Source organism: Solanum stenotomum, chromosome 1 (genome assembly GCF_019186545.1).
Source record: "Solanum stenotomum isolate F172 chromosome 1, ASM1918654v1, whole genome shotgun sequence".
Classification (NCBI taxonomy): Eukaryota; Viridiplantae; Streptophyta; class Magnoliopsida; order Solanales; family Solanaceae; genus Solanum; species Solanum stenotomum.
The window spans coordinates 93230201-93257356 of NC_064282.1; the positions used below are offsets into that span (position 1 = coordinate 93230201).

The following is a 27156-nucleotide window of genomic DNA, read 5'->3' on the forward strand; positions in this document are numbered from 1 at the left end:
ATGACTTTATCCTGAAATGAAAGTTATACTTACGGGAGATGTTACAGGATTTCACAACTTTTGCTATTGTGTTAGGAACAAAGATGGAGACACCTTTTTGTTCTCAAAGACACTAATGCTTCTTGTTTGTCTGATATATTCAAGGTGAAGCTAGAAGTCTGGATACAAATTCACTTGAATTTGATAACTTTTATAAAAAAAATGTATTTATGTTAAGAAATTTATCAAACATGTATTATAAACATGAAATCCTTTATCTTTGATAATTTTCCACATACTTGACCAATCATGGTTAATATAGTACGGAAAGGGCTGCTTAGCTCATTAATTTTGCTGAATAAGTCAAGTTCAATTCTAAGCTTGGTTAAAAAACAAACAAACAAACAAATAAAATTATAAGTCAAAATTGTTGAAAAAATTCCATGTCTTGAATTAATTGAGTTGAGTTTTATTTATTTATAAGGATTTGATCAATTCTTAATTTTTGATAGTCTTTTTCAAACCAAAATTTATACGAAATATACTACTTCACCAAACATGACTTTTTGTAATTAAAATAATAGTAGAAAATACTTCTTTATTAATTATTAAAATAAGAATAAGACATGGTGTACATGAATTAATAAGACAGAGAGAATTGTTGTTATTATTGTATATATTATATATATACATACAAAAGTAATACGTAGTTGTGACGTGTGAGGATTAGCATCTTTCTTGATGAAGAATAAGACATGGTTTACATGAATTTATAATTTATTTCCCTATATTGTACTATATAGTATATATATATGATGTGAACATTTCTCGTACTGCTTTATTTAATGAAGAAAAAAATAGGATGCGGTAAATCACCTTGTTATTAATATCACTCGCTAATTAGATATTAGTTTAAATTTCAATAGAGATAAGGTAATTTCATTTTATTTGCCAAAATTTTAATGAATTGAATTGCTCATTGCCCATGCTAAAAAGTTGATATGCACTTGAATAGTTAAAATACGCACAAGATAGCTTAAACATTATTTTTTAAGAAAAAGAAAATTATTTTCATATAAATATTAACACTGGAGATAATATTTAAATAATATTATTTTCGTGTAAATCACCTTCTACCATTTGTTCTTAGGAAATTACATTAAATGACCTTAAAAATGAATTGTGTTGAACTTTTGACCTCAACTTCAAAAGACAAAATTCATTAACCTTGAAGTTTTTTATTGAGTGTCTAGTCCTCATATTAAAATATGATTAAATCTTTATTCACAATGAAAATTTTATATTTGAGATAAGTGCTTCCTAACAAAAGCTACTATATACTCAAGAAAACTTGAATCAAAGATATTTAATTAAAAAATGAAAAAGTACTTGATAATACAACACAATTATTGATAACTGAAAGTTTTGCCCACGAGATAAGTAAAGTCAAAAGTTCAACATCACCCCATCTATAGATAGAGAAAACATTTCACCCATTGGTCTATAGATTTCGTAAAAACCCAATATTCCCTTTGTCACTAATTATTTGTTCACTTTTGTTCTTTCAATTTTACCCTTCATTAGTTAGTATTGAAATTAGTACTTAATTAATATTTAGTTACTTTAATCATAAATTTGACAATAATTAATAAGGGTAAAAATGAAAAATTATGTCTAATTTATGTCTTAATCTTCTTTTCACACCTTACCAATTCAATTAATATGAAATGGAGGGAGTATGAAGTGAATGAATTAAAAATTAAAATTTTCAAAAAGTTTTATAAAAAAATTGTAGAAAAAGGTACAAGTAAAAAAATAAAATTAGACAAGTAATTAAAGACGGAGAGAGTATATTCTAGTCGGTCAATTGACAATGAAAGCTTTCAAAATTGAAGACCCACTCAATTTGTCGGCGGAGTGCATTGGACAAGGACGAGTCTACTTTCTCCTCTCCGTCTCTCTCCTTCCAACTGATTGTCATCTGCAGAAACTCCCAATTGGAGGTTCATTTCTTGTCTCTTTTTTCTTCTTTTTTGTGGTAATTTTATGGCTTAATATGCATTCTTCTTTGCTTCCCAGTAAGTAGAGAAATCAGAATAGGTCAATATTTGTTGTAGCGGATATTAATGTGCAAGAGTTGAACCCTCTGAAATGTACTAGATCTAATTTCTGGTGCATAAATCTACATTTTGGTCAAAATTATGTATATCACGGGAATTTTAGTAGCTAAGTAGGTTGGTTATTCGAAGTTTCACCTTGTTGGTGGGATGTCCTATGTCTTCCTGCAATTAAGAAAAAAAAAAGTGTAGTAAGTATGCCATATTGAGAGTTTTCAATTGATTTAGGTGCTTTTGGTATGAAGAAAGATGTATCAATAGAACTTTCAGTTTTTTTTTTTTGTTTGTTTTTTTTTTAATATTTTGGTTTGTTTATTTTATCTGAATTCTGATGAGTGAATTGATGTTTTTTCAGGATAATCTGTTTAGACTGCATCAACTAAACAAAATTTGATCATATTGGGGAAAATGTAATGCCTTTATTCTCTATAAATTGTATTTTTAGCCAGATCTTTACTTAAAGTCGATTTCTGCTGCTAATGTATGTTTGATGGACAAAGGATAAAGAAAAGAAATTCTGTTGGAATATGATGTGTTGCACCCAAGGGTGTAACTTAGTGGTCGATGAAGTGTGTTGAGAACCATAAGGTTTCAGGTTCAAATACTAGCAAAGACAAAGTAACTAGGTGATTTCTTTTCATGTGTCATGGCCTTGGTGGATAGAGTTAGCAGGTACATGTTGCTAGTGGGAAATGACAGGTATCCCTTGAAATTAGTCAAGGTGCGCAGAACCTAACCCGGACACTGTTGTTATTAAACAATTAAAGAAACAAATAGAAGTAGCCAGTTGTTGACTTAATGTTCTGTTTAGCACCCAAAAGCTAAAATATTGTACTAGGAGGGTTGATTATACTTTCTTATGAAGTTTCGTCTGAAAATATTGCTATCCTTGAAAGGACAACTTGGTTGGGCGATTTACAATTTCTTTGCTTGAAGCACTGTTAAGCCCTGAATTTGAATTCAAATTTTGTTTGCCTACCACCAAAGTTTTACAACTTAGTGGTTCCGGTATGATTTCCCAACATAATAGTTGTGAGTTCAATTCGCGTTGTTCCCTTTCCACTGCCCCTATCCACCGATGTAATAGAAGAAAACAAAATTTATCCTTACACAAAAAGCCTATGGAATGTGTCAAATTACACCAATTCCAACCTTTTATATTTGGGATATAAAGGAGTAACTTTTTCCATAAATTCTCTCTTAATCGAAGAACTAATTATATTATCCCTAATAAAAATATGAGTCCTTGTAGCAAGTAGTTAAGGAAAATGGGGTCAAGTTGTTTGACCTACTCTTTTTGGAAGAAGCTGAACCTTTTTGAGATTGTCTTATGCAATTAGTTTAGTATTGTTATTGATGCTGTTTAAATTTGCTTCCAACATATTTCATTGATGTGCAGGGGGGCACATGTAAAATGGGATGAGGCAAATCTGGAAGAAATTGAGGTAAATAAGCCAGTGAGGCAGAAAATAACTGAACCAAAGACACCATTTCACCGTTCGATCGACGATGATGATGGTATGTTCATGCAATTTCTATTTGTTTCCTCATGCCTTATTGTCATAATAGAAATTATCTTGCACCAAGGATGTTGTCTAGTAGTCAATGAAGTGGGTTGAGAACCATGAGTTTTCAAGTTCAAATCGCAGCAAAGACAAAAACACAAGGTGATTTCTTCCCATCTTCCTAGCCTTGGTAGAGAGAGTTACCTGGTACCTGGTGCTAGTGGGAGGTATTCCTTAGAATCAATCGAGGTGCTCAAAAGTCGGTTCGGACACAATTATAAAAGAAAAGATAAAATAAAAGAACAGAAGCTCTCTTTTTATGCACCAATAGAGCAGATTTGATGGTGCTGTGTTGCAAATTCTATTTTTTTTTACATGACTATAAATATAAATAGATGAAGTTTACTAATGTACAGTTACTAACCTGGTTCAGGGCACTAAATGGTCATCTTTCTTGCCGTCAATGGTGAGCTTCTACCAAGGGATGGTTGGGAATCATATGATAGACAACCTAAGAGCTTCTTTGTTTGTTGTCTTATCCCTTTTGAATGAGTCTTAAGTCATATTGATGATCTATAGTTTGACCTGAGGTTAGATTTGATTTTTGTTGATGGTTTGATTAGATGTTTTTTTAAGTATTTCGTTAACTCCAAATACTAAAGTTGATTTATGTTCTTCTTCTCAATATTTCTATTGCCTTGGAAGCTTCTCATTTGATATTTAACCTTCTAGAATAGTTAAAATTGTTGGATGTTGGAGCCTAATGCCTTACGAACCTCTGGGATTTTCTTTATTGATGTGGCAACAACCGTTGGATAATATATTAGGTTATTCGTTTACAACAGTCCAAGAATTATATTATGTAAATCGAAATCTTCAAAGTTTCGAAAACAAAATTTGAACGGGTGAAAAACAATCTGTGCTCAACGTAATTATTATCTTCTGGGAAGTGTGTAACCTTTGAATTCTCAAATTGCGTTGATGAGACTTTATTGAAGGAAATTTGATAACCTGGCAACCTTATACATATAACGCATATATAATATATATGAATAAGTGGTCTTGACCACCGTGTAGGTGTTCAAATGTGTGCCTCTTCATAAGCTTCATAATCGCTCCTCTAGATGTGATCCTCATAAGCCTAATCCACATAATGCCTTCCTTTTCTCTTCATGTCATTAACTGAATTTGGCATTATAGGTGGAAGAAAGGGCTCAAGATGGATTTAGGATGTACACTTTGTGGAATTTTCCCCTCTGTACTCATGTAGATTTTCTTTTTAAAGTATCTCATAAGGGTAACACTGCAAGCATGAGGTTTTTACTCTATTTAATGTATTTCACGTACAAATAAATTATTGTAAGTATTTGCTATTTTCTCAATTTTTCTCTCTTTTTTTGCTATTGAAACTTGGTATTTTAATGTTTGTTTGGATATGGTATTGGATTTGCAAATAGATGGTGACCGAATTGAATAGGGTTATATTATAATGTGTTAAAGGATAAAGTTAAATGTGACATCATGTTAGTATACAAGGACTAAAACTATAATTTGCTCTTATTGCTTTCCAATTTTTTGCTGACTACAACGATACTATATAGGATCTCCATCTCCGTGGGATACTATTGAGGAGGCCAGTGCATTGGATGAAGCTTCTTCCAGTGAAAATAAATCCCGCCAGTCTGGCTGGCCATCTTCTGACGATGAGGCTGATATCATGGACCAAGACGACGAAGGTCTAACTTTATCTGTATTTTATGTCTCAATATTGTACTTCAGATTTCTAATTTTTGTTATACAGAAGATACTACTCTGCCACAATAGTATGTCATATAGAAAAATCTGTCAAAGTATCTTGCTTTTTGTGTGCTTTCTCATTGGCGGTTTCCTTAAGTGGTGAAAGGTTATGCTATAGATCACCTGCTTTCTTGCATTGTTATTTTTTGTTATCAACTGGCTGCACTTGGCGTAACTGGTAAAGTTGCCTCCATGTGACCAAGAGGTCATGGGTTTGAGCCGTGGAAACATTATCTTGCAGAAATGCTGGGTAAGATTGCTTACAATAAACCCTTGTGGTCCGGCCCTTCTCCAGACCCCACATATAGCATGAGCTTAGTGCAACCAGGTTGCCCTTTAGTTTATTTGGATTTAACAAGGGGTTGGGTTAGGTTGGGGTTGCATAAGTGAATTCGATTATGCTGTATGTTTTATATAGTATGCACGACCAACTATTCCCATGTCTTTGATTTGTTTTTCTACAACATCAATAGATTCTGGTTCAGAAAGGAGCAGGAGCTTTAGGGAGCACAGGCGAGCACACTATGACGAATATAGGAAAATCAAAGAACTGCGTAGAGAGGGCTCCTCTCTTGAAGGAGCATCCGACGATGAGATTGAGGATCTTGAGAAAAGGGATGGTAGGTGTAATACATCATCGTCATTGACATCTGCTGTTGAGGGCATTGACATTTCAGAAGGAAGCACAGACGATTCTAAATAGTCCTCTGTCACAGGTAATTGAACAAGGATGGTCCTGAAAATGTGCATTTTATTTCTGAGAATGTTGTTACCATAACCCGTTCTGTTTTTCGTACGTTCACTTTTGCTTGTAAGTTGTATGCATATAGATGGTATTTAACATACAGGATAAACATCTTCCGTTCAGTGGTTGCCATAATCTTTTGCTGGAAAATTTGTGAAATTACAAACTACGATTATCCGACTTCCAGTACTGTTCTTTCATAGTTGTCATTGTTGACATGTTTGTTACCCGAGTCTGCTCAGTTTTCTGGGATCCGAGTCGTGAGAGTAATAAGTTTGTGATGGCTTTGGGCCTTTTCACTTCAACTTGTAAAATTATACAAGTTTCTGTACTTTGATAAACTATAGAATTGTTGTAACACAATACTTTGGTGCCACAAGTAGAGTTTCTTGAATGTATACAAGTTTGTGTACTTCTGTAAACTATAGAGTTTCTAAAATACAACATTTCACAGCCATTTATCATTCTTGACTAGCTTCCAAATTAATGCTCTTCACCATTACATTAATGGTATGTACTACGTACAACAACAAGATATCCAGTATAATTCCACAAGTGAAATGGTAAGTATTACGTTGTGTGTAATATTTGGCTAGCTTCGATAAAGTTGATTCATTGCTTAGTTCATGAAGTTTTAAGGTTGTTCATATAACCACTAACAAGGATGCTTCAATCTCAAACTATTTCAATTCTAGATAAATTGTGAAGGAATCAGAATAAAGTTAAAGCTAAGTAGTGTTTTTCTAGTTGTCTAAACTAGATAAATAGGTAGGTGAGTGTTTTTCTTGATAAAGTTTACTTTTCAAACATTGCTTCAATTTTATTTCTTTTGTACTAATAATATAGGAGAAATATAAAGGTCAAATAAATATCATAAGTACGGTACCTATTAACTTATGCCATGTGTCACTAATTCAAATAGGAATTTGGGGAAAATGGAGAGGAGACGAATCCCCTAATTAAATATTTTCATATGAGTTTGTATTTCATCGATTTTCAAAGCTTCCTTTGACATAATTATATAATATCTTCCTATAATTAGAATGACATTATATAACGATGAGAAACGATACAATCTATCAAAACATTGTATTCATTAAAATAATACAATATGATACAATACAACGCAACACAATACAATACGATATATTATGAAACAATACGCAACTACCACAAACAAAGTGCAAGAGTGAGAACTTTTAAAAGAGCCAATGATCATTTCAATCAGAGATGAAATAGTATTAGTATTTTTAGAAAATGAATATACCATTTAAGAAAAGGTGGAAAAAAATGTATTTCGAGGGAATTGATACTCTCCGGTTCTCTTGTAAATCACTCAACCTTCAAACAAGTGCACCATTTAGTTTTTTTTGTAGCATGAGTGTCAATAAATATTATTATTATTATATCAATTATAGAAAAATAATGTAAGAAATACTTAATTTTACGGAGAGATCAAATTAAGAGATCATAAATTTACGTGCCTTGTACAACTATGCTCTGCCTATAAATTCGCCATTAACTTCAATGTATCCTCTGCGTCGAGGGACTTTCAGAAATAACTTTTCAACCTTTATAAGGTAAAGATAAATTACGTACATAGTACACACCATCTTTTTCAGACTTTACTGGCTCACTTATAAAATCAGTTGTATCATCTCTAAATTTCATTTGGTTGCACTCTTTTTCCCTAATGACTTTTTCTTATAAGAATGATATGACTTTAGATAAAAAGAAGTTAGAGGTCGAAGATTACTAAACAGTCAAATATTGTTAATTTTTTTTTGCTATTTATTATTATTATTTTTTTATTTTACTATTACATGTTTTTTTTACTTCATCTAGCATATTATTTATTATCGATACTATTCATTTTCTTTTATGACTTATTCATTACTGCATTTCCTTCCAAACCTACTCTAATATGCCTTACTTGCTCTGTCAATCTCTCTACCTTCACAAGATAAGAATAAAATCTACGTACCCATCATCCTTCAAGTTATAAGTTTACACAAAATTTGTTATTATTAGGCGAAATGGTCTGATGGACCCTTATACTTGTATCAGTTTGTATTCTGAACCCTTCTACTTGCACCTTTGTCATCTGAACCCTTAAACTCAATTAAAATGAGACTTTTAAGCCCCTCCAACCATGTGTGTAGCTCACTCTCCTTTATATAATTGACATGTCATATCCACGTCAGATATATTAATGTCACATCATAATTATTTCATAACTATTTTTAAAAATTATTAACCAAAATTATTTAATAAAATGTAAAATAATAACATTTTAATTTATTATTGGCATCTCTAATTCTCCCTATTTTCACTATTTCACGACCAAAAGAAAGTCATCGCCGGTATCGTCTCCATTTTTGCCGGAGAAATCACATATACTTTCTTCCTCACCCGTCTTCATCTCCGCCGCATACCATCACTATTTTTCTTTCCTCCTCCAACCTCCACGGTAACAACAACCTAAGCCGTCGCACAACCAAATTCAGAACTACAACNATCGCGTATGGGGTCATCTGGGTGTCGCGTCTGGTACGCGCTGTGTTGCTGTTTGTATCACTGCTATCATCTGGGAATTGTTGTGGACGTGTTGCTGCTCGTTGTGATGTTTGCTGAAGTTAACGTTTCTGGGTCTTCTTTATGAAGAAGAAAAGGGCTGGGTCGGGTTAAGGAAGGGAAAAGAATGGGCTGGGTCGGAGGCGTTAATGGGCTGAGTTATAGGAATTGGAAATGGAGAATAATGGGCTGCTGAAACATATTTTATGAAGGCCCAAATTTTAGTCCTTTAATATAGCCAAATGAATTAAGAAAATAGCCAAATTGAGTTGATTTACCAAATTCGGCTAGAATTGAAATACGATGAATCAATACAATTAATTTACGAGCTTCTTAGTCTCAATGACATAAAATAATTAATTCGATTGTAAAATAATTAATTTAATTACAAACTAATTAACTCGAAATTATAACTATAACTTAGACTAAACCAAATGAATAAGATATTTAACTAGGATGTAAAATCTTTTATGATGATTTTTGAATATTTATAAAATGACGTGATTGCAAAAATATACGTATTTATTATTAAAAAATGATAAAATTACTTTAAAAAATAACTTGAAAGTATTTTGAATTTCATAAAACTCATTAATTCAAAATTATAACCATTCCTAATATTAAAAATATAGAATTTTTTTTGAGACGATTTTTGAATAATCATAAAATATACTAATTATATACATAATTATGTAAAACGTATATATCACCTAAAAATTACGAAAAGTGACAAAACTATTTAAAATCTTGCAAACTATATTATAATATTTTTTTTTGGAAATTTTATAAAACTAATTATTTTAAATCATTTGAAATTGAATGTCACGCCCCGAGCCTACACCCTGGGCGGGACGGGCACCTGGAGACCATTGCTGGCCCCAGGCGAACCCTTGGCCTGACTTTCTTAACTCAGCGGAAACCTAACTCAACAGAATAACTCAATGTCATGCAAAGACATAAACAACTTAACTAATAAAAATATGGCCCAAAGGGCGACTCGAGCCTCAAAATAGAATATTTACATATATATATATACATATACATGGATGAGAGACTCAAAACTAACTGACTGACTGACTGACTGTCTATTGAAGCCTCTAATATACTGAGATGAATGTGGGGACAGACCCCGCAACATCCTAATAGAACAAAACTAAGTACACAAAATAATTGAGTCCTCCGGAATGCAAGGAAGCTCACCACAGACTCTGGAGTGCTCAGCTGGATCAACGACGTGCAGGATGCTGATCTGGGGTACCTGTATCTGCATCATAAGACGATGCAGGCCAACTGGCATCAGTACATGGAATGTACGAATATGTGAGCTGGAAAAGTTGAACCACAACTTAAGCTTGAAAGGAGAACAAGAGATCACTTACCTTGACTCTGAATGACTCATATACATAACTGGACTCAAAGTAAAGCAATAAGACACGAGCCATACATATAAAGCTTGTAAAAGAATGTAAACAACTTAGATCGTTAAGGATAAAATGACAACAAACTCCACTTTTCTTTTATAAACATAATACAGCTTTTGTGGGAGGTTCTTTAACCGACAACCACCACTACGAGCCTTAGTGATGATACAACGTTTTACCTCACGTTGCCAAAGGACCATCCTATACCTTGCCATCGATATAGGACCTTACTTTTGCTTAGTGGATCCACTAGCCTAATCTTACGTGATCATCTAAAAAGAATGATACGTCAAGTCCCATGTTGGCGCATGGTTCTTATGGAGAGTCGAGTTAATATGAACTCGTGTCCCCAATTCGGTGCTCAATACTACTCCCAAAAATACTTTGGCTCATGCTTTTAAAATAACTTCTTTCTTTGATTGAGATAATTACTCAAAACTTAGCCCAAAGGCTCTTTTGGAAAACATGGCTCCTTTCTTACTTAAATGTAAAAACATTTAGAACTTCTTTGGGAAGTACATAGTTCCCTAATAACTTTGGAGAAATGGACTCGACTCTTTACTCCTTACTTTACTTAAACTCTTTACTTTTGACTTGACTTGAAACTCTTAACTCAACTTGAAACTTGAAACGACGTTAAGACGTTCAATAACGACTCTTGAAAAGCTTTAAAGACTTGCTTTGACTTGCTTAACTTCTAAGCTTGGCTCTAACTCCACTTGACTTCTAACTTCACTTGACTTGATCCTAACTTTCTTGAATTTAATTATGGATTCAAGGACTTGATTGGTATTTGGAAGGACCTCATGGTGTTTAGGAATGATTTAGGAATGATTTGGGACAGCCAAACTAAAGAAAATCTTCGAACATAAATTCTGAAAACAGTGGAGTCCGCGTCCTGTCCGCGATGCGGAGCAGATTTTTGCTCACAGAGGGAACAAGTCTGCGACGCGGACGTGCTCCTCGCAAGCTGCCCGACTTTCTCCTTCACGTCTCCAACTCTAAATCCTCTAACCTCAAGGATTCCAGCCCCAATCACTTAGAAATATAATATCCCTCAACATTCAATAGAATACCACTCAAAAACACAATCCAATCATGTTCCACAACCCACAATAATTCCAACAACAACAACAAACAACTTTAACAACATAATCAAACCTTTCTTATTGAATAAAAGGGGCTAGGTGTGTGTGGGGGAAAGGATCACCCACCACTAAAAGCTCACATGCCTTGTTAGGGATCACCCCCGACGAAAATCCACGATGATCTTGGTGGAACTTGTTGATCTCCTCGATTTTCCTCTTCTTCTTCTCCTCTTCTTCTCTTCTTCTTCTCTTCTTCACTCTCAAGCCCTAGCCTTCACTCTCTTAGAATGGAACAAAATGATCCAAAGATCAGCCCTATACAACAATATAATCCCAAAAGAATTGGCTAGGGAAAAGACTAAAATGCCCTTAATGATTCCCGGACGGATTTCCTTGTCAACTGCCCAACTTTCAAAGGCCCTTACTCGCTCATACGAACTCGGAATTGAGCAAACTCGGCGGCATTGGAAAGATCGTTCCGAGGGCTATGTAACCATAACTGGAAATACTTCTAAGTCGTCATGAGCTAGAAGTTACGACTGATCAAAGTTGGCCAAAAACTCACCTTTTCCATAATTAGCCAAAATTTTCCAGATTTTCGAATCCTTTCCAAAAAAATGAAAATTTCCAATTCTAAGCCTCTTCAATTATTTCACATTGCCGGATGTTACATTGAAGAAGCTCGAAATTATTAATTTATATTGTGGAGGGTCAAAATTGGGTGTCAACAATGTATACATTGCGTTTGTGTTTGTATAAAGCGAGAGAAAATTGTATATACAAATACAAATGCATATATTTTTGTCCTATACACTTGTGATTATATAAATACGATCTTCCCCTGCCTAGTTTTCTTTTGTTTTTCTCTCTTTCTCGCTTTATACAAATACAAATTATACAATTGATCTTTTGTATATGTATACCGAAACAGAAACATATTATATAACTGCTTTCTTTTGTATATGTATAGCGAAATATACATATTTATGTTTGCTATNAATGCTATAAACATAGTTTGATTTAATTGTACCCATAACAAACTGTTGCTATTTCGCCTCTCTCCTGGTGAATCTTGCTCGCCACTCTCGTTCTCGTTGGCAATGTCCTTCGCCTCTCTCGCTTTTATACCAACACAAATGTATAAAATGCGTTTGTGTTTGTATAAAGCGAGATAAAATTGTATATATACATATACTTTAGTTCCCCTCTCCCAGATCTCGCTCGCCACTCTCCTAGATCTTGCTTGTCACTCTCCCAGATCTCGCTCGCCTCTCTCACTTTATACAAACACAAATGTATACATTGCGTTTGTGTTTGTATAAAGCGAGAGAAAATTGTATATACAAATACAAATGCATATATTTTCGTCCTATACACTTATGATTATATAAATACGATCTTCCTTTGCCTAGTTTTCTTTTGTCTTTCTCTCTTTCTCACTTTATACAAATACAAATTATACAATTGACCTTTTGTATATGTATACCGAAACAGAAACATATTATACAACTGCTTTCTTTTGTATATGTATAACGAAATATACATATTTATGTTTGTTATGGAACGCAATTATGCAAACTATAGCTATAACATACAAATATGATTTTTATGTTTGCTATATGTGAAAATTGCTCTATTATTATAGACTACTTGTCATCCACATGGTGAACTCTCCTCCCTCCAGGCTCCAACCGTAGTGTTTCTGAATATTTGTTCGATTTATTTTTGTTATCCTACTTTCTTTTTTAATCTTTTTAATATTAAGGTCTAACCCTACTTGTTTATATTTATCTTTACTAAGATTTTTTTTAACAAAATGCCACTAGACACGGCCTCTAGTGGTGTCACGATCCAAAAATGGACGTGATAGCACTTGTCTTATCTCATCAAGACAAGTCAGCCTAAAACCTAACTAATACAGTGAATGTGGAAGTAAAACGTGAATAAAAGTCTAATACTATAAAATACTGCAGAAAACAAGGTCAACTTAATTAAACCCCCAAAACCTAGTTGTCACGTGTACAAGCCTCTAAAGTATTACAATTGATTCAAAAGAAAAACACAAGTCTCAAATGACATTGTTCTAGAATAGAACAAGATCATAAATATGAGTAAGAAGGTCCGCTGAAATGACCAGTAGCTACCTCACAAACCTCCATAAGAAGCCTCAGATAAGGAGAAGAGAAAATATCACAAAGGTCCAGGCAAGTAACCTACAAAAATGTAGAAGCAACGGGTGAGTACCAATCATACGGTACTCATCAAGTAAACTTCTAAACACAAGCTAAGAGAATAAAATATGGGTACTCCTTACACACCAAGCAAACCTCCACAACTACAACCTGCATAAACCAGCCAAACCTAACAGTTCACAGTGTACATAGCACCCAGCTTAACACCAATCACTTTAACCAATTACATATCCTCAACAATAAACTCAATACTCATCAATCACAACTTCCACAAAAAGAGCACTCACAATATTAGCAACATACAAGATTAAGATCATCAATAGAGGTAATCAAATATCAAGTACTTTCCAACCACCAAATAACACAAATCATCAAGAATAAAGGATGTCATGGGATGCAATGCAATATGACACCATGAATGAATGTCTCAGAATACCAAGTACTCTCTCAACCGTATATACATGATACTCCTCGAAAATACATCGAGAGTTCATGACCCATGGGGGACTCGCGGGGTCCATATACCGACACAGACGATCTCCACGTGTCTGTGCGGACGATCTCAACGCACTATCATAAAATCAAACAATCCCCAGCACGGACGATCTCCACGTTCCCAACTTATAATCATAATCAATTTCTCGCATGGACGATCTCCACGTGTTAGACCTTTACTCATATCCAATCTCATGTCAATATATGTGCACAATATGATATCAATTAAAGGGGATGGTGCAACATCTCAATAAATCAAATGTCGCTATGACATATAAACACCTCAATTATCACAATTATACGGGTTCAGTAAAGAACACAAACACACATAATAAATCAAGTCAATAATATATCAGCTAATGCCCATATGCTTTGGCATTCTTGGATTACAATCTGCATTCTATAGTAATAAACTTTCCTTTTATAACACCGGTACTCGTACCATTCTCAACACATCACACACAAACAATTAATCACATTGCCTTTTATTATCCCTTTTCATCATTAGAATTAATCAAGGTGGACAAGTCAACCCTTCATCAAGACCCATTACTCCCAAACACATACCACAAGGAAATACACGAATTTCATACACTTAACAAGAGTTTAGAAATTCACTTGCCTCTAATAACCGAACAATCACTCCGAGACTTGAGCCTTCTCTTTTCGTTGAGTTTCCAAATCTATGCAATCTATTCAAGTACATATTCACAATAAGATTTCGAAACTAACAACACTCACATTACTATAAGTTTAGACTAGACCCAAAACTCACCAAATTTATAATCAAGTTCCTAAGTTTCAAGCCTAGGGTTAAGTCCCAACTTCTTTCCAATATCATAAATCTAAGGGTTTTCATATAATACCATACACCTAATACTTAATTACATGTACCAATATATCAAAACTTGAATCATAATATAATAACACCAGACTAACTTAGGAACAGTAACGTGGAATAATTGATCTTTTTCCTTGTTTTTGACATACTCTTTGTTCCAACCAATGATTGGCTCATTATGGCCAATCACTGGCCCACATATGCCTATTAATTTAACCCCGCGTACTTGCCTTAAATTTCCGAAAACAAAACTCACGAATCACTTTAACAATCTACGGCAATTCACCTTAATTTCCATCCAATGTTTCAATCACATACTTTATTCTTTTATCTATTATTGCCTTCTCTAATGCCAACCACAAATTTATCCTCACCTATCCTCCAAATACCCCACTACGAATTACACGTTAAATCATAAGGAAGCATTAATTACTCAGGCAAATCAAATTCTTAAAGTCATACAAGATACCATTTATCCCATAATTAATTAACTAAAAGTAATTACGATAATTTGCACTACGAATTGTTACCTGCAGATCGCTCTTTCCTTCCCTCTCCCGTGCGTCTGCTAGGTAAAGTTTCTGTCTCTTTTCTTTTTCTAAATTAATTGTTTATTAAAACTGACAAACCCACTAACTTATTTTTTTTAAAATTAATACATGGGCTAACGGTATAGAGTCTTAAATAAATGATTACTTTAGCCCAAGGCCGGCTCTATGTATACAAAAATAAGGCATTGGCCTTAGGCCCCCAATTTTAGGGGGTCTCAATTTTTTATCAAGAATAAATTATGTGTTAATTTTTTTTAAAAAAACATTAATTATTTATGATAAAAAGTATATATTTAAAATTATTATTTTATTCTCTTCAACCCAATTCAAATAGAAACAATCAAGAAAATATTGTTTTATTTTCTTACACTCTCTCTACTAATACTCACATTATTTTCTTTTTAACTCCTTTTACTCTCTCTTCTTTAAATTGTTGATAAATTAGAGTAATATTCTGTCAAAAATATCAATTAATAGTCAAAAAGTATTGAACAAATTCAATTGTAAATTCTTTTTCCATTTCTTCTTAGATTTTCAAGCATTACAACAACCATAGTAAAATGTGGGGTAACCAAATTATCAACTTCATCAAAGCTATGGTTCTAACTCTTACATTTATTTGAAATTTGTCAACTTGTTACTTGTAGAACTATGTTAACAATTCATATAATGATTGCCCGAGTAAAATAATATTTTTCAACGTTGAATTAATAAAATCTTATTTAAAACTAATTGTTGACACCCAATTTTGACCCTCCACAATATAAAGTAATCATCGAGCTTCTTCAATTTTAAAGGATTTAAAATAATTAGTTTATAAAAATAAAAAATAAAAATAAAATAATGTGTATATATATATATATATATATATATATAGTTTGCAAGTTATTTTAAATAGTTTTGTCACTTTTTATAAATTTTAGATAATATATTTGTTTTACATAATTATGTATATAATTAGTATATTTTATGATTATTCGAAAATCGTCAAAAAATAATAATTATATTTTAAATATTAGGTATGGTTATAGTTTTGAGTTAATAAGTTGTATGAAATTCAAAATACTTTCAAGTTTTTTTTAAGTAATTTTATCACTTTTTAATAATAAGTATGTATATTTTGCAATCACGCTATTTTATAAATATTTGAAAATTATCACAAAGGATTTTACATTTTATTTAAATATTTTATTTTACTTTAAGTTATAGTTGTAATTTCGAGTTAATTAGTTTTGTAATTGAATTAATTAGTTTATAGTTAAGTTTATTTTATTTTTATTTTATTTTATTTATTTATTTTCGTTAAGATTAAGAAGCTCATTAATTAATTTATATTAACTCATCTTGTTTAAATTTTAATCAAAATTCACCAATTAAATTCAATTTGACTAAGTTTTGAACTTCATTCTTTTGCCAACATCTTAAACCCATCAAAAGACCAAGTTTGGGCCTTACTTCATAATTCCCAGCCCAACAACAATACACTCATCAGCCCACCTTATTCCCAACCTTATCAGCAGCCCATTCCCACAATAACAGCCCACAAAACATACAATACAAACAATACAACATCAACACCAAATGACCCCACCCCTGCACTGTACGTTTTCTTCTCCTTTTTTGACTGCAAAACCCAGAAACCAAATCCCATCAGCAGACCCCCGAACCAGACGACCCCACCGCCCATTCTTCTTCTTCCTCCAGACGCAACCCAGAAAAATCCCAACAAATCCGGAAATTTCATCACTCATCTGCAAAACCCATACCCTGCAGACCCCCCCATCACCCTCACGTCCCTTTTCCCCCATTTTTAGGGATTTTTTCAAAAGCTTACCACTGTTGGATTGAAAAGGGGCAGAGATTGAATTCGAAATTTTTTTTTTTTTTTTTTTTGAAATTTCACCCGATTTCCCTTAAATTTCCAGCTATATATTGCTCTCTTTTGATCACTGTTTGGGGGAGAAAAAATTTTCTTGAATAATTGACGTTTACTCTTGAGAAATTTTGGAATGCATTTTTAGTTCTAGGTTCTAAAAGGGTCTTCGGCTAAGATTGGTTTGGATTTTTTTTATCTTATTGCTCGAGGTTTGAAGTCGGTGTTGAAGTTGTTCTTAAGCTTGTATTGATCCTAGTTTCGCTGACCTCGAAAAGGTAAAATTCTCTTCTAACCTTAATTTACTTCCGAGATAATATATTATTTTTGGTTTAATTTAGCCTTAGTTTTCCGTTCCCGGTAATATTGCTTTACCTTATTTTGTTTTTTGTTGCTCTGCTTGTTTGCTGCTTGGCTCCATTTAAGATTTTCATTATATCCTCATGTTGAACATATCTCTTAAGGTATGTTGAGGCTATGAAATTTACAATAAGGACCATTGGTTCACTGTATTCAAATGTTATTGTTATAATTGTTATGATGATTAAATTATGGTCTTATTTGCTTGATTTATTTCAATTTTCCTTAGCTATCCTATCTAGTTGATATATCATGTTTCTTTTTTTTTTCTTTTTTTTTTTTCTTTTTTTTTAATTTTTTTTTTTTTTTTTATAATCTGAAATGTTGTAGCGTAAATACTATTGTTGCCCGTCCTTTATCGTTGATGTCTGCTCCATGATTAAATTTAACAAAGTAGCAGCTCTATTGCAAAAATAAAATAAAATGAGTCTTGTCTTATTATTTAGTATGTTCATGATTGATATCTTTTCATTAGACTTGATTGTTAACTCATGTATTTTTGCATATAAAGCTTCCTTTGGTTTTACCCCTATATCTTTGGTAGGGTGTGTAATACTCGAATTTAATATGTGAGAGTTTAGTTGCCTCATATTACTTGAATGAAGCTTTAAATTTGTATGTCCATGAGTGATTGGTTACTAACGTATAAAGATAGACCTCATTAGAGTTACCTTTTAGTGTTGGTTTATAGTATTATTTGGTGTTTCAATGCACTTGTAAACATGTCCTTAGTTGCTAATAATATGTTTGTTGATACTAGTTTGCATAATGTAGTCACTGCCATATAGATCTTGTTCACTGATTTAGTTGTATTTTTTGTTTTGTCTCACACTTTCTTTTGAGTTATTTCTACTCTATATGTAGTCTTTAGTTATCATTAAATATGCATTATCTACATATAAGTCCTCCTTATTTGGATACAGTATGGTATGTTTGAATTTGGTTGCTTTAAAAATGGCGTTTTATGTTTTCCTTAATTAGTTTGATTGAATAAGATTCTCATGTGACTTTATTTTTATTTTTCTTTTACATGTGACACCAATTCGAGTTCATTTTGGACTCCACTCTTGCATATCCTTGAGTCGTTTCGAGCCATCCTCAGATATTCGGTGAAAAAGAAGCTGAAACAGGCCCTTGGGAGTCCAAAAGCAGGCTGTATACACGTTATATACATTCAATATACGCTATATGCAGCTGTATATACTTATATATAGGTCAAAAATGCAAAAATACAGGGCTGAGGTGAAGTCTAGGTGTTTGGGAGCAAGATATACACGAAAAACACCTATACACACGCCGATATACACTGATATACGCTATGTGTATACAAAAAACGGGAATTGGTTAAGCCCAATAATGGCAGCGAATTTGGCCCAAAAAGGGCCCAAATTCATCTCTCCTTTACTTCTAAATTATTTAATTGTCCTTATTTATTGTTTGTTTTATTATCATTAACTCTAACTTTAGAATTGTTAATTAACTTAGTTGAATTCCCCAAAAGACGAACTATTTATCTGTGTTGTTTTGTTTCTAACAAATCTTATTTTATCAACTTTTGTATTGCCATTTATAATCTTTAGTCAAAACTTTTTTTTTTTTTTTTTCTTCTTTTATTTTATTAGTTTAAAATAGTTTTTCATAAACCAAAAATGACTCAAATAAAAAACCAACTACTTTAAGTTTCGTTAAAATTCTTATTACTTGTCTCTAATTCAAATATTTCAATTAAGGTCCTATTTTCCTTAAAAAATAAAAATCACTCTTTGTTTAACTACTTTCTCAAAGTTAATCTAATAGTGTAAATCATTATTATAATTGCTTACTTAATCATTTTCTCAAAAAAGGTTAGTCAATTAATTAAAAAATGATTTTTATGCCTTAATTTATTAAATTGGTTTAAATTATTATTTCAAAATGAATAAAATAAATTCTAATTAATCTTGTTTTATTGATATTCTAATCACTTGTATTTCGAGTCAGTTGTTCCATTTTTGAATCCTTTTCTCTAAAAAAAAATCAAAATAAAATGTGTCATTTATTTAATTATTTTCTCAAAGTTAACTAAATATTGTAAATTATCATGTTATCTTTTATGTTAAACCATTTTCCTAAAGATAGTCAAAAATATATATTAGTCAAGTTGCAGGTCAACCGTATGTTAGCGGGCACTTCGAATGCTTAAACCCTTCTCGAAGTGTAAATTGAACCCCGAACCCTCTTTGGTATTTTCAAATGATTTTTTCTGTTTAAATCTTTGAAAATTATAAGTTTTCTTAATTTCTTTAAAAAATTAAGTGGCGACTTTTTCTAAGTATTTTTCTTAAAATGTTTTATACTTAGAACATTTCAAAATAGTGATTTTGCTAAGGTTAGTAAAATTACGGCACAACAGAAATGACGACTCTGCTGGGGATTCAATTAGGTTCTAACCATAATGACTTGACTCTCTTTGACTATTTGTTAATATTTGTTGAATTGATTAACCTCATATCTGCCTTATTTGCTTAAATTGTGATATCAACTGTCATTGCATGCATATCATTTATTCCGTCAAATGACATTATTTTTCTTTATTTCACTTAAAGGACGATTATGCGAGCCGCAGTCGTTCGTTAACCAAATTGTTCTCGGGACACCCTGACGAATGTAGTTGGCTACTGGATAGTCAACGGTCGTTAACTGTCTCAGCCCAAGTAGTCCGCTTGGGTCACCTATCCACTATAAACAAAACCTACTCTTAGTCAAGACTAGTGTAGAGCCAAACTCAATCCCGAAATTTAGCGCATTGGCTTAAGATGACCCAATACCCAAGGCGTGTTGGGCCCATTAGAAAGACCACCTTGAGTCCAAAGGGCCCACGGCCCGAACGGACGTTCATACTTGCGTGTTTGAAGGATGTATGCGCTGTTTGACAAATTATTGTGTCTCGGGTTTGGGGGGTATCTAATTATTTGTATGTTTTTGTAGATGGCTAAGCAACACTTGAGTTTCAAAATGGTCATCGAGACGCCAAACCTCCTTCGTGTATGGTGGTACAATCTCAATGCATATCAGAAAAGAGAACTCTCCATTCACTTAGGTCACCTCCCGTCAATAATGAATCTCAGAGTCTGGCCTAAGTTCATTGAGGTGGTCACTCGATTTTGGGACGATGAGAGGATGGTATTTCGCTTCGGAGATGTTGAAATGACACCAACTATTGAAGAAATCAAAGATTGCCTANATACTTTGCATTTAAAAATGTAAGAAAAATAAATTTTAAATAAATGCGTGTGAAGTTTATTTAGATTTTAGGCCTCTAATTAAGATTTCGCTTTAGGCCTCCGATTACGTTGAGCCGCCCCTGCTTTAGCCCATTAACTATCGATTAATTCAATTATCTACAATTACATATCAATTAATTAACTCGAGTTAAACGAATAGTTCAAAATTCTTAAAATTAATTTCACCAACTGATCATGAATGACTCGTGACAACTACCGGGAGGGGTAAAATGGTAATCTTACAAAAAATTCAAAAAAATGACTTTTCAGGTCATTACAAGTGGTAATTTTGCCAAAATATTTTTTTATCCACATAATATGTTTAACCTCATATGATTAAAGAGCAATTTGGTATTCTATATATTTTTAGTTTAAGATCTCAAAATTCCAAAAAAATTATTCACTTTCTTAAATTTCGTATCAAGTCAAAGTGAGACAAACAAATAAAATGGACAAGAATTTGGAAACATTGCAAAATTTTCCCGAGTTAATATCTCAAAATGTCACTCAATTTTAAAAATATATGTAGCAAACCATTTAACTTTGTTTTGTATCAGTTAAATTACTCAACTTAAACATTTGAATCAATAAAATCACTCAACTAAATTTATCATTAATTAAATATATGACATTATTTTATCAATCCACATGCAATTAGACTCATTCACAATCCTACCCATCAACCAAAATTCCAAACCCAATTAAAAGACCCAAAACTTCTTCATCTTCTTCCAACCTATGTTTGCTACGGCCCTCGTGTTTCTACTACCAAATATAGTGCAGTGGATATAATTGTTTCTCTCTTAACTAAAGGGCTCAAGTTCTAGCCCAGAATAAAAAAAATCTTTGATAGAAAGCAATTTCCTCTAAATAAAAATACGAATATTAAACACCAAATAGAAAAAAAAAAACCTAAAGTTTTTACAGTCTACAGTACTCCTAAATTCATTCCTTCCAATTCTCATTCTCCCTTTCTCTCCCTGCCTTATTTTTCAGTTCTAAAAAAATTGTTCTTTAATTACTTCTTCCTAATTCTAATTATTTCATTATTTTAGTTTCTTCAAAAAAAATATGAAGTGAAATACTGAAAATCCACTAGCTTTGAAATATAGAAACAATCAAATTAAGCTGCATACATCACTGTACTTTCACTTGACACCTATCATAATGATAAACGGCTCGTCTCGCCGTGACCTTCTCTTGAATTCTCAAAAAACTTCTGTCGCTCCATTTACGAGAAAATTAAAACTAAAAAAAATAACAGTGAATATCAGATGATCCATTTTTGATTTTCTAAAAAAATCGTCAAAGTTTTGAGTTGAGTGATTTAACTGATACAAAATGTCTAAATTGAGCAACTTTGTTGATACAAAATAAAATTCAATGACTTTCCTATATAAATTCTCAAAGTTGACTGACCTTTCCAATATCAACTCAAATCTTCCCATATTTCTTAAAACTCCGTGCCCAGTCAAATTACGTCACGTCACGGTAAAGAGAGAGTATTATTATTGCCCTCTTAACCCAACCAACATTTGTAACCAACATTTGTCACAAATTTCTCCCTCCATTCCAATTTTCCTTGGCTGAGATTATTTCTTAGTCCCAAATTATACCAAAGCAATGGCAACTAACAATGCAGTTATACACAATCCAATTTCTCAACTCAAATTTTTCCTATTTTTAAGAACTTCATAACAAACACTCAATTTTCTCTTGGTGGATATGCTATATCCTCAACAATTTCGTATAACTCGTAATTCATTGAGTAATAGGAGATAATCTTTTTTTTCCGTCATGGCAGGTCCTAAAACGCCTCCGTACTATAGCCCAACGTACAAGAAGAATGGGGCAAACTACCCGTCTTCACCTCATTCAATACGAATCAATGTATATACATTGGCTATCGCGTTTACTGTCCTCTGTTCTTTCGCGTATTTGATAGGCAGAGGATCCATTTCCACCTCCCCTGTTTCTAATGTTGCTACTTCCGTCCCCTGCATTCCTTTAAAAATCACTTCTTCAACCACTGGAGTTTCCAAAAATTCTTCGTCTGGCACACAAGTTGATGAGGAAGGTGAAGGCGCGGTATCTGATGATGTTAAAGTTTACCCGTCATGTGACTTTAAATATAGTGAGTATACGCCTTGTGAAGATCCTCAACGATCGTTGAAATTCAAGAGGGATAGATTGATTTATAGGGAGAGGCATTGTCCTGACAAGACTCAGTTGTTGAAATGTCGTGTACCAGCGCCTTATGGTTATAAGAAGCCGTTTAAGTGGCCTAAGAGTAGGGATTTGGCGTGGTACGCCAATGTACCTCACAAGGAATTGACAGTGGAGAAGGCGGTTCAAAATTGGATTCGTAAAGAAGGAGATAAGTTTAGGTTCCCTGGTGGAGGGACTATGTTTCCTAATGGTGCCGATGCATACGTTGATGACATTGATAAGTTGATCAATCTTAAAGATGGTTCCATTAGGACCGCCATTGACACGGGCTGTGGGGTAATTTTACCATCATTATCTATTATAGGATTTCATTTTAGATGTTTGGTCTAAAGAAATCGCGATGATCTATGCAGGTGGCGAGTTGGGGAGCTTATCTTCTATCGCGAGATATTCTAGCAATGTCATTTGCACCTAGAGATACACATGAAGCACAAGTTCAATTTGCTCTTGAGCGAGGCGTTCCTGCATTGATTGGAGTGCTCGCGTCTAAGAGGCTTCCCTATCCATCTAGAGCTTTCGACATGGCTCATTGCTCTCGTTGCCTTATTCCTTGGGACCTATATGGTGCGTATAATTAAGTAAATGAAAATGTGTTATCTCTTAAATCCAAATTTTGTTTTTTATATGTTATGTTTGGATTGGTGTGTGGTGGATATATCAGATGGCGCGTACTTAATGGAAGTCGATAGAGTTTTGAGGCCCGGTGGATATTGGATACTCTCCGGTCCACCAATCCGTTGGAGGAAATATTTCAAAGGATGGGAAAGAACCAGAGATGACCTTAACGGTGAGCAAACCCGTATTGAAGAGGTAGCTAAGAAACTCTGCTGGAAAAAATTCGTCGAAAAAGATGACATTGCAATATGGCAAAAGCCATACAATCATTTCCAGTGCAAAGAACAAAAGAAGAAACTAATGTGTCCTGCCCAAGATTATGATAAAGCCTGGTTTGTGCTTTTCCAACTACTCAATCTTTTAATATCTTAGCTACTCATCCCTCCGTTTCATTTTACTTGACGATGTTTGACTGGATCATATGATGATTGATGACATTCAAGTATGTGATGACATTGATCTTGCTTCATATATGTTGTATACGTTATTTTTAGGTACACGGAGCTTGAAACGTGTATAACTCCCTTGCCCGAAGTGTCAAGTGATGAAGATGTGGCTGGAGGACAATTGGAAAAATGGCCTAAAAGATTGAATGCGATACCACCAAGGATCAGCAGTGGAACTGTGAAAGGGGTTACGGCTGGATCATTCGAAAAAGATTCACAGTTATGGCAGAAGAGAGTTTCTTATTACAAGAGTGTTGACGACAAACTTAATCAACCAGGGAGATATAGAAATCTATTAGACATGAATGCTAACCTTGGTGGTTTTGCTGCTAGTTGGGTTGATGATCCTGTTTGGGTAATGAATATTGTTCCTGCTGAAGCAGAGGTCAATACACTTGGTGTCATTTATGAAAGAGGATTGATTGGAACATATCAAAGCTGGTAAATTTCTTAGGTTCTTCAATATCCCCCCCCNCCCCCCCCCCCCCCCCTCCACACGCTCATTTTTAAGTAAATAAAAGTGTGTTCTGTGTCACGTGTCCTCAAACCTTTATGATTTTGAGGCAGACATGGGACCAATCTTTGAACTTCTCATTCAGTGAGACCCTAGGTCTTGTTTTGTTTTCTAGGGCATACATTAACCTTGTTAGGAAGTGGAGTTCGCTAGCCGATGGTATATCTTTAATATCACCGATCACATAGTCTACAATGTCTTTCACTGCATCGCGTTTCCGGGGCTGAATCCTCTTTCTTGAGAGATCGCTTTCGCATGTTGGTTGAACACCTTGATGTGTATGTCTAATTTGTTAGGGTGACACTTTGCTTCCTTTATACTCCTTGGAGACGAGAAACTCTTGTTCCCTTCTCCTTTCTACTCTCCCGAGGATGTTTTAGAGGAGCCGGTTCCCCTTTGATGGCGAAGGGAAATTTCAATTGATAGACGGTTTTCCACGAGCTGGGACGTGGAAGTGGAGGGGGGGGGGGGGGTTGAATCCCCCTATGTTCCAAATGACTAGTTTTACTAGCATTTAAACTTCACAATAAGATGGTCACGTATTTCAAGAGTTAGAAGTTTGAATGGTCACACAACTTTGGGTAATTGATCATCATATTCACTCAACTTTGTTTTGTCTTTTTTCAAAAGTCACTCAACTTTGATAAGTTAGCTTCCATAATCGTCATTATTTTCAAAAATATAATTTTCGGTACCTATTCAATGAAGTGACAACTAACAACTATAAATTTTTAGATGAAAATATTCCAAAGTCATGTATTAACCATGAATTTTGTTGTAGGTGTGAAGCTATGTCAACTTACCCAAGAACATACGATCTTCTTCATGCTGATTCAATATTTACTATGTACAAAGAGAGGTAAATTCTATCATCATTTTAAATTCTATACTCTCTTTGTCCCTATTTATACAAAGATATGCTACTTTGAGAGTCTATATTGACTTATAGTACTTTTCAAATATAAAATAATTCATAACGTTTTCTTAAAAGATATTTAAAAATTTTATACAAAAATTCATAATTAAAATTAAGTCTCTAGACCATCGTACTCTGAACCCCTTCACAAATATTAGAATAGAGGGAGTATCTTATTTCCCATGACGGCCTTGTTCTTTTACTTTTATTTCCTTCACATATTTTTTCGGAAACTTTTTAAAAGATATACCGTCCAACATAAAATATTATATGTCAGATAGTCCAATACACCATTATAATATTATGTAACATTATAGCTAGAGGAAAACATTTTACAGAATATGTCAATTCTATAAAAAAATGTATAATAATATATAAAATACGCTTATACACAAACATAGGCTAAACTAGTCTATTTTTTATGAGACTACGTCAACACACATACTTTTGCGTAATATTTTCTAATATGTATTGAATTCCCTTACCGAAAATCCTGATTCCGCTATATGAGTGACCTTTTTTTATGATATACTTGTCAATTTTGATATGTAGATGTGACATGGAAGACATACTACTAGAAATGGATAGAATATTAAGGCCAGAAGGAAGTATAATAATACGTGAGGATGTAGATATATTGGTTGAAGTAAAGAGGATTGTAGATGGGCTAAATTGGGAGAGTTTAATTGTGGATCATGAAGATGGCCCAATGGAAAGAGAAAAACTTCTATTTGCAGTGAAGACATATTGGACTGCACCAGCAAACACCACCACAAGCCCAAGGATCTAATTTTGTAATGACGTCAATAGCAGCAACAACATATTCAGTATAATTCCACGACTGCGGTCTGAGAAGGATCTAATTTTGTGAAATTAACAATTTTGTTTTCTTTGTTTAAATTCCTCTATACTAATGGTCCTGTTCATCTTTCTTTCTTTTTTTTTTTCTATTTTTTTTTTGTTTTTGGAGTGAAGTGTAAAATTGAATGAATTTTGATGTAGGCATTTCACTCTTGTGACTAAATTTTGTATAGTAGTTTGTCAAAGCTTTTGTAAACAAATTCTATTTGTCTTGATATGACTAATGGATTTTATTTTATGTCTTGAAAGTGCCTTTTGAACTCTTTTTACTTATTTATTTGAAATTATTTCAATATAAAGTTCTTAGATCAAGAGTCAATCAATAAATTTTGCACTTCATTTTTTAAAATTATTATTATTAAGAATAACAGGTAATATATATCCACAAGTCCACTTATAATATATCAAGCAATATGTCTCAAACAACTTATGTCATGTGAGAGCCACAAAATGAATTCCGGTTAAAGAAGGAAATTAATTTAACTCCCCATACGATGGTATAATATAGGAAAAATTACATGGTTAAACAAACATAAACTAATTAACTAGTCATTATAGCTATAGTTTTAGTTAATTACCACTCGCAACCAACATTCAGTGATAATTACGTGGGTTGGGGTTTTGAGTTTGTATAATTCACACATTTGTATAATTCAGAATTTGTATAATATAATTTGTATAACTATTTAATGTTCAAATATTTGTGTTTGTATAAATTCGTTATTTCAAGTTTATACAAAAATAACTCAATTATACAAACGTATCCGCAAATTA

The 27156-nt window shown here is 33.2% G+C and overlaps 3 protein-coding genes across 5 annotated transcripts in view; all 3 read left to right on the top strand.

The window, feature by feature from the left end:
• Positions 1-27156, top strand: part of LOC125871115 (uncharacterized) — a 367917-nt gene that overhangs the window by 145149 nt on the left and 195612 nt on the right. The gene's annotated exons all lie outside the window — the stretch shown is intronic.
• LOC125871319 (protein phosphatase inhibitor 2-like) lies at positions 1890-6278 on the top strand. Of its 3 annotated transcripts, none has more exons than XM_049551916.1 (5): positions 1890-1982; positions 2452-2506; positions 3496-3614; positions 5203-5337; positions 5872-6278. In XM_049551916.1, coding segments are annotated over exons 2-5 (486 nt in total). In that variant the 5' UTR covers positions 1890-1982; positions 2452-2504; the 3' UTR covers positions 6102-6278. The 3 variants fall into 3 exon arrangements, with proteins under 3 accessions (XP_049407873.1, XP_049407879.1, XP_049407868.1); XM_049551922.1 differs by having other exon boundaries at positions 1970-2213; XM_049551911.1 differs by lacking the exons at positions 1890-1982; positions 2452-2506 and having other exon boundaries at positions 3488-3614.
• On the top strand, positions 22599-26407 carry LOC125871020 (probable methyltransferase PMT15). Its single transcript, XM_049551601.1, has 6 exons — positions 22599-23306; positions 23384-23594; positions 23692-23977; positions 24140-24532; positions 25387-25464; positions 26074-26407. Exons 1-6 carry the CDS (start codon positions 22599-22601, stop codon positions 26309-26311), a joined length of 1914 nt encoding a protein of 637 aa, XP_049407558.1. The 3' UTR covers positions 26312-26407.